This window comes from Watersipora subatra, chromosome 3 (assembly GCF_963576615.1).
Source record: "Watersipora subatra chromosome 3, tzWatSuba1.1, whole genome shotgun sequence".
Taxonomy (NCBI): domain Eukaryota; kingdom Metazoa; phylum Bryozoa; class Gymnolaemata; order Cheilostomatida; family Watersiporidae; genus Watersipora; species Watersipora subatra.
Window position 1 is genome coordinate 6,359,662 of NC_088710.1, and position 9,899 is coordinate 6,369,560.

The 9,899-nt window shown below is 34.3% G+C and overlaps 1 protein-coding gene across 1 annotated transcript in view; it reads right to left on the reverse strand.

Annotated features, from left to right (window-relative positions):
* LOC137389551 (coiled-coil domain-containing protein 34-like) overlaps window positions 1-9,888 on the reverse strand; it is a 25,103-nt gene extending 15,215 nt beyond the window's left edge. The window contains exons 1-4 of the mRNA XM_068075590.1: window positions 9,772-9,888; window positions 6,449-6,641; window positions 6,011-6,121; window positions 3,968-4,172 (exon numbers count right to left, since the gene is read on the reverse strand). Coding sequence (XP_067931691.1) covers window positions 3,968-4,172; window positions 6,011-6,121; window positions 6,449-6,630 — 498 coding nt within the window. The 5' untranslated portion in view covers window positions 6,631-6,641; window positions 9,772-9,888. The remainder of the gene's footprint in view (window positions 1-3,967; window positions 4,173-6,010; window positions 6,122-6,448; window positions 6,642-9,771) is intronic.
* Window positions 9,889-9,899: the final 11 nt, after the last annotated feature.

Here is a 9,899-nt window from a genome sequence, read left to right on the forward strand (position 1 = left end):
AATGGGACAAATGTGCCGAAAACAGAACTTCATATGCTACGAAGTCTAACAGTGAAATAAATTTTGCTAGAAGCGTTTGAAAAGTGTTTTCAGTATTTTTGGTCAAACCAACCGCTGTAAATTGTAATAAAACAAAATTTATGCAGAGAGGTACTCATCAATATAACAAACTAATCCCACAGCCAAACAGTATGGTGCTGTAACTAATACCAGTGATTGCTACATAAACAAATGTATACTTTGAGGTTTGACTGCACTACCACATATTTAGTACAGTTGAACTCACGGCTCAATGTGATTTGCTTTTCATATGGCAATTACATGTTGGAAAAAATATTGTGATAAAAATAAATTACATTTTGTGTCACTTTTTCTGGAGTCAAAAACAATGATAATTACTTCAAACAATCTCAGCCATGGTAAGAAACTAAGCGAAATCTAAAATCAAAAAATCCTCAATCATATGTAAAAGGTTAACTAATAGAAATATGATTTTATTGTTACTTCACCAATGAGTCACACGTACGCAACTGTAGGACCAACAATGCCTAAACTCAAAAGTAAGAAACAGATATATGCGGCAGACGTTACTCTGACTTCATGAGATGCATGTGGCTCACATGAGAAACATGTGACTTACATGAGATACATGAGACTCGCACGAGAAACATGTGACTCACATGAGATACATGGGACTTGCTGGAGATACATGAGACTTACATGAGATACATGTAACTTACATGAGATACATGTGACTTCCATGAGATACATGTAACTTAAATGAGATACATGTAACTTAAATGAGATACATGTAACTTACATGAGATATATGTGACTTACATGAGATACATGTGACTCACATGAGATACATGTGATTTACATGAGATACATTTAACTTAAATGAGATACATGTAACCTAAATGAGATACATGTAACTTACATGAGATACATGTAACTTAAATGAGATACATGTAACTTAAATGAGATACATGTAACTTACATGAGATATATGTAACTTACATGAGATATATGTGACTTACATGAGATGCATGTAACTTACATGAGATATATGTGACTTACATGAGATGCATGTAACTTACATGAGATACATGTGACTTACATGAGATACATGTGACTTACATGAGATACATGTAGCTTAATGAGATACATGTGGCTTACATGAGATACATGTGGCTTACATGAGATACATGTAGCTTAAATGAGATACATGTAACTTACATGAGATATATGTGACGTACATGAGATGCATGTTACTTACATGAGATACACATGACTTACATGAGATACATGTGACTTACATGAGATACATGTGGCTTACATGAGATACATGTAGCTTAAATGAGATACATGTAACTTACATGAGATATATGTGACTTACATGAGATGCATGTGACTTACATGAGATACACATGACTTACATGAGATACATGTGATTTACATGAGATACATGTGGCTTACATGAGATACATGTAGCTTAAATGAGATACATGTAACTTACATGAGCTATATGTGACTTACATGAGATGCATGTGACTTACATGAGATAAACGTGACTTTCATGAGATACATGCGACTTACATTGGATACATGTGACTTACATGCTATACTGTGTAAAGTTACTCAATCTATATATATTCTAGTATGGGTTTTAAATTTTAATTTCTGCCAGTTTATCCATGATTTTTTGAAAATTTTGGATGTTGTATGCAATAAATTACTGTGTATATCTGAAAATCTTTTGCTCAAATGTTACGCCATGTATAGAATAATTCGTATGCAGAAGTGATAGCATGGTGAAGTTCAGCTGTATGAAATAGTTTCCAAATACACAAATGAACAACATGTAACATTGTAAAGCTACATGTATATGTCAGGAGGAAACAACCTCAGCTTTAGGCCATGACATGCGTATTCACCATATAATGAGTTATTCACATAGCCTTATCAGATATAATTATAGTTTGCATTATGTTAACATGTTAACAATACCGCAGAAAAAACAGAAAGAACATTTTTCTTAAAGGTTCACAAGAATTGAAATCGCATATGTCATATTATTTCATCCAAAACATATTCAATACCTTTCATTGAAAATGTTTAGGATAATAAAACATATTCTACAATGCTAACAGCACAAATAACCAAGGGCTTGCTACAAGTTGGTAAAAACAACATGTATTAAATGAAATAAGAATCTCTGTTATTGGTAAACTAGTGTTCAGGTGCTAAAAACTAGGTGTTACAAGTAAATCACCGCAGTATATCATGAGACGACCACTCTGGGTGTTACAAGTATATCACTGCAGTATATCATGAGACGACCACACTGGGTGTTACAAGTATATCACTGCAGTATATCATGAGACGACCACTCTGGGTGTTACAAGTAAATCACTGCAGTATATCATGAGACGACCACTCTGGGTGTTACAAGTAAATCACTGCAGTATATCATGAGACAACTACTCTGGGTGTTACAAGTATATCACTGCAGTATATCATGAGACAACCACTCTGGGTGTTACAAGTAAATCACTGCAGTATATCATGAGACAACCACTCTGGGTGTTACAAGTAAATCACTGCAGTATATCATGAGACAACCACTCTGGGTGTTACAAGTATATCACTGCAGTATATCATGAGACGACCACTCTGGGTGTTACAAGTAAATCACTGCAGTATATCATGAGACAACCACTCTGGGTGTTACAAGTATATCACCGCAGTATATCATGAGACGACCACTCTGGGTGTTACAAGTATATCACTGCAGTATATTATGAGACGACCACTCTGGGTGTTACAAGTATATCACTGCAGTGTATCATGAGACGACCACTCTGGGTGTTACAAGTAAATCACTACAGTATATCATGAGACGACCACACTGGGTGTTACAAGTAAATCACTGCAGTATATCATGAGACGACCACTCTGGGTGTTACAAGTATATCACTGCAGTATATCATGAGATGACCACTCTAGGTGTTACAAGTATATCACTGCAGTATATCATGAGACGACCACTTTGTTTGTTACAAGTATATTACTGCAGTATATCATGAGACGACCACTCTGGGTGTTACAAGTATATCATTGCATTATATCATGAGGTGATCACTCTGGGTGTTACAAGTATATCACTGCAGTACATCATGAGACCGATCACTCTGGGTGTTACAAGAATATCCCTGCAGTATATCATGAGACGACCACTTTAGGTGTTACAAGTATATAACTGCAGTATATCATGAGACCGATCACTCTGGGTGTTACGAGTAAATCCACAAAATGAATAGAAGCTGAAGAGCTACAAAATACATGTACTTAGAAAAAAGTTCTCTTGTCTATAAACAATTATAAATAATTGTAATGGTATATAATTGATTGTTGATGAAGTATTATAAGTATATTAGATATGACACAGATAGACATGTATGAGTGCATTAGAAATATCAAGGATCATGTAGTACATGCTAAAACTATGGCCTAACAAAGGAGCAGCCAGTGAGAGGACTTGGAATTATGGGTAGTTTTGATCCAAAGGTCAGCTTAAGAGACAATAAATCTATGGTTTAAAAACTCGTACACAAAACGTGGAACTGTTGTATGAGAGTTTTGTTTGAAATTGAATTTCAACCTCTCTTTATCGACCTTATACAGAAAACTATGATGTTATTTTTCGAAAAAATCCTAACAAATTTATATATTGCGGATGATTGCAGCTGCATTATCTCATGTGTTAGAAATTTTTTTACTATATGCTTTCACCAACACAACAAACAAAAAAACTTTAACATAACATTTTTCGACTTTGACCTTGAACATTATTTCTTTTAAACAAGGTAATTTTATGCACAACTATACATAAATTCTTTCTAGATTTTTTCATGTCAAAACTCTTTCTCCTTAGCAAACTAACAATCAGTCGACAGAAACATACCTTACGAAGCCTCTCAGCTTTCATTTCTTTTTCCTGCTTTTCAAGCTCCTGCTGTCGAAGTAACTTTTTCCGCTGTCGCTCGAGTTGAGATTTCTGCTGAGACAGTTTCTTCATGCTCTCCGTTTTCTTTATCATCCACTTTTCCCACGGCCCAATCTCCTCGGTGCTTTCCGTCTCGGTGACGGATGTCAGGGCTGACTTTTCGCTGTAGCATGACAAAGAGAGCTAGCTCGGTGTCAAATGTTTGCAAATGGCTCAACAAAATAATCCAAAAAAGAAGCAAAAATGGTTTATTCAGTTGGCTCAGTGGCTGTAAAACAATCACTTGGCGCTATTAAAAATAAACTCATTTAAAAAATATTGATTGTCAACAGACCGAATAGATAAGACAAAAAATAAATAGGTAAAATCATGCTGACATTTTGGTGATATCCACAATCTGCACCAACTATCATCACTTCCCCGGAAAGTTTTATCAACACAAATACTTGTTTAACCGACAGACATTTGTCAACAAACTGACTGCTGGTGTGAAAATAGTCCTGATCCATATACTGTATCCAAATACGGTAGCGCGCGAGGAGCCTTCTGAGTGGTTTAAATCTGTTTACATTAAAGCTGAGGCTACTGCACGATGCTGACCACTGAGAAAACACAATATTTCGATTTTAGCCATTGGATGTTCTAAAAACACTGAATTGATTTTCAGTTACGAAGTTAAACTGCGAATGAATCAAAAGACAAAATTACCTTGTAAATTTGAAAAGACAACAATTGGTATCCTGGTAAGTTGTTACAGCAGCAAAACACTGTGCAACTGAAAGTCTGTATTTTAAGAGGAAGACACCAGATGACTATAGCTATTCCATTTATGATATTTTCACTGTCCGCTCAAATAACTTGGAATAACTAAAATATACACAGTTAATACACAGGCAGTACACAGTTTATTGCCAATAAATAACCTGTTCCGGTGTTTGGAGACCAACACATTTGTGTCTTAGGTTAGGAAAGGGCATACGTTCATTTAGCAAACTTTTTATAGCATCTCATTAAGATTTTGAAGATTTTTTTTAGCAAGAACTGGAAATCTGACAACAGTTTGCTTTCAGCCAATCAATGCAATGTCTGTTTTGCCAACAATTGTGCTACTCCACAAGGATGTAAAACCAAGGGTAATGGATACAATAAAATCAAGTGAAAGTATCAATGAAATGAGATCTTATGACATAATTTACTGGTTATTAGGATAAATTAGTTTATGTCAGTTATTGATAAATACCAGACACGTGAGTAGATGTCCAATAAGAGAAAGCAGTTTTTCATCGAAATTTTAACAAATGACGACTTATTGTGTTTAGGATCTAACCGGTGCCTTCCCTCTATGATCATAAGAAATAAGCCTTTGAGCTCTTGAATAATAAGTGTGACCAGACACCATTTGATAGTGACAGCCTTGATTGATTGTTACCAAAAAGGTATGAGGTACATTAAATATATCAGGGGCCAAGGGATATGGTTATAGTTCATCGGACATAATCCAAGTAGGTCAGAATACTATAAGTAAGTCATATACATGAATAAATAGACCACATTTACTATAAATAGATCAGACAACAACTATGCCATATACATATTATATGTAGGTCAAGTACATCTCTTATGCTTGATGAACGCACACTACAAGAAGGCTATGCATACCAAAGGAAGGTTAGATGGACTATAAGCAGGTCAATACTATAAGTAGTTTAGATAAGATATGACATAAGTAGGTCATATAAACTAATTAGAATAGAGTCAGATATGTAGGTCATATATGTAGGTCAGATATGACACAAGTAGGTCATATAAATTAGGTAGAATAGAGTCAGATATGTAGGTCAAATATGACACAAGTAGGTCATATATATTAGGTTGAATAGAGGTACTATAGTATAGCCCAAACTGCTATCAATATTTCAAGTCAAACTATCAAGCCTCCAGCAAGAGTGTGGTTAATTCTAAACAGACAAATCGATGATCTGAACAAAAAAACTCCCTCACCTTATGATACGATTGGAGAAGCTCGTCTCTGAAAGTGTTTCACGATTGTTGTTATTTGTATTGCTGTCGGTAGATCTAGAGACTCCAGACCTCTGACTTGTAAGCGCATGACTGCAAGTTATAAATTGCAAATATTTACTTGCGCATGTATATCAAAATAGTGTACCATTCAGATTATTCTTACCAACAAAATTAAATACTGTATCCTGGTTATGATGAGATGGGATTAAAAGCTAACTAAATGTAGATGACTCGATCATTTTAAAATTGGACTGTAATAACCATTTGTCGTTCCATAAACTTCTGAACTTGTTTGGCAAAAAACTGTAGAATGCACTCTGGTAAAATGAATAGAAGCAAGAATATATGATGAAACTCATATGATCCAATAAGAAACAGATGTTACTGAAGATGCTGGTTGCAAGCTAAGAAGCCCACCTGGTCTCTGAATCACCGCGATTAACAGAGCTCAGCTCATCTTCATCGATGCAAGAGATGAGTGACTCAGTCGAGCCGGTGCTGTCTGATAGCAAATCAACATTTTTTTTGGCTCTGTATGTACCAGCAGGAAGCGGGCGTCTCACTTTGGCTGTGACTGGTCGTGGCCTTGGAGCACTCATTCCAGCTTGTTCTGTTAAGTTTAAGCGGACAACTGGTCTGCCAATTGAAACATTGATTTGTGATATAAAACTTCCTCAACCTCTTCAGATATATATGCAGCTGAGATGAGCACGATAAAAAATTTAAAAATAACAATATTAGTTGAAGAAAAAACATGAAGATTGATTAAGCTGTGCTTTTAAAAATATTATATTGTGAAGTAATAGTTTGAGCATCAAAATGTGCCAACCTTGTATGAAGTCAAAGATGTTTTGTAGATTATTTAGTCTTCAAATTGCGTTGCTAACTTAACCTAAAACGATTGAGAATATAAAACAATGACTTGAACCAAGACATTAGTCACACTAAGGTCACACCAAGGTCACACTAAGCTGGTTTCACAAAAAAATGTAGGAATTTAGAATGCAGTCAGAATTGTACAGGCATAATTGACTGCAAAGTAACTACCAAGGTAGCCATAACTGGAAGCAAAAAGTATTCAATAATTCTGTTCCAGGATGTTTAATTTGATATTTCTAAATGCTCTAAACAGGAAGTTGTAGTTGCGAAATATAACTTGGAATAGCTTTGAATGTCAGAGATGCATTTCCAATAAACTTTTGTAGATTTAACCAGTTTATGCATCTTCAAATATTAAGATTTGTATTATGCATTTCCTTAATAGGTATAATATCCATATTAGGTATAGAATTGTTTCTTTGATATTGAATTGTGACCATGCTAAAAGAATTAGTCTTTCTGATATGCACAGATAATAGAAACGCTTTAATTCTGTTAAACTCAGTTTTGGTATAAAACGCAATTAAAAACTAGGGTTGGAAAAATCATGATTTAAAAAACCAAATCGGATTTTTTTGATTTAAATCAGAATTTTTTTATTTAAATCGGATTTTTTTTGAAAATATCAATTGCCACCTTTTTTTAAAACCGCTAACATAATATTAGTTTATTTTATTGAAGTGTGCCACATGAAAACATTAGCAACATGGCAAAAAAATTTTGCATCACTCTAATTTATTAAAAGTTGTTTTTATTTGAATTTTGACCAAATTAAATCAAACATGATATTTTAGAATGATTTAAATCACAGCCTTTGACATGGAAAAGATAAAAAAATCATTGAACATGATATTTTATAATGATTTAAATCACAGCCTTTGACATGGAAAAGATAAAAAATCATTGAACATGATTTTTTTAGAATGATTTAAATCAATGATTTAAATCGTTTGATTTTAATCGGCCAACCCTGTAAAAAACTTTAAAATTTCTTATTCAGCAAGTCCCAGAATGGTCCACTGTAAAAAATAACAGACAGCTTAATACATAATATGTTTAGGGACAAACCAACCTAAAAAATGACTATAAATGAAATAAGAATGTAGAAATTCACATGAAACATTTTGTTGTATAGATGTATTAGCAAAAGCAGATAGCTAAATGGAGAAACGAGTAAACACCGGAGACATGCAGTATTACAATGAACATAACAACTAATACATTAGAGGACCAGCAATAAAGACAGTCATCATATACTCATCTACAAGCAGCTCAGAAACCTCTTGTGGAAGTAGCCCATGAGGAAAGAGACATCAATTGACATGCCAGAAAACCATTAAAAGATATCAGACCTGTAGCGGACATGACCAAGACAATTGGAGTTAGTCATAATTTCCAATCCTTACACTTCCATGACGTAAGACAAGTTCACTCAATTGCTAACCTGCTGCAACATAATGAACAGACCCTGCCTGCCTAAACACCTTCTCACAGACTGACATATCTATAAAAGAAAACAGCTCTAACGACTCAGCGTCTATCGGTCGGTCTATTTATCTCTCCTTCTCAAGGACCTGCTGAGGCTTCCTCTGCCTGCTGAGGCGTTTCCCTTTGCCTCTGGAGCCTCTATATCTTTCCTATCTATAGAGCCTCCTTCTCTTCATCATCAGTTGATCATCTTCTACTTCCCTGTCTCAACTACCGAGCCTCTCTATACATAAGGACTGTCATGACTATCGTCTGATTGTTGAAACTCGCAGGGGTACGAGACCGAGCAAGCAAACATGGACAGCCATTCGAGTAAGGAAGTAGCTTTTATTGGCTATTTTAATCTTTGGTCATTAATATTATTGTTTAGAATTTTGTTAAGTTAATTTTAATTGCTGGACTTATAGAATAGAGAAGTATCTTTTAGTGGTAAATATCAGTATTGCCTAATATAGAATAACACCTTCACTTGTACCTGAATCAGTAATAATTAAATTAGTTTCCGCATCACAAGCAAAAGTACAAAAACTGTCCATAGTCAAAATAAAATGAACTGACAAAGCAAATTTAACACTGATGTTGTGTGTGGATTAGTTATGCATAACATAATTTCTCCATGTCTACCCACACTGTCAAGTTATATTTTGAATATAGATAAATCATAAGCTATGCTTATCAGCTACACATAAAATAAATTATTTTCACAAGTTTAAGCTATTGTAACCTACACACCTTAGCGATTATTACTAAGTACAATTCTACAATCAACGCCAGTAATTCGAAACTTGTAACTATAGTGCTTTAAGTTTCTTTTCATTTTACCATCTTATAATTTGTCTCTCCAATTTTTATAACTTATGCAATTTGATGTAATAAACTAACACCAGAAAACTTAGAAGATTTTGACTTATTGTGGCTCCACTAGTTTATAGTCAATATGTTCAGCAGTTCACTCTTAAAATACCAGCTGGCTAAGTACAGAACACAGGATTGAGGTAAGCTGCCTTTTTTCCCTATGTTGCCGCTGCTTATATGACCCATTAACTAATGCCTCAAAGTTTCAATATTTATGCAAAAAGTACACATCAGTTCCTATTTTATGCATACACCTTTATGCATACTCTCCCTTTTTACCTCCTTTTAGGCATACTCCTGGACTTAGCATGCCGGTTACCCTCAAAACAGTTAGTGCGATTGTTTTGTACTAACTAGTCCATTTCAGTAGTCTAAATAAAGTAAGCAATGATATAAGTGATATACATTACATAAAAACCTAAACATTTCAAATGTTTACAATGCTATCTCTTGTTAGGTGCCATACAACTTATGAAAAGTTTCAAGCTGCTCTTCTTTTATGAACTAAAACCACTTACTCAAAATTTCATATAAAATTTTAATTTCATCATAATAATAAATATAAACAAACTGATCTCTGGTTAGTAAAGGTTAAAATTTATACGACAAGGACCTGTTGATGTTTTCAAAAATTGTTTACTAGCAA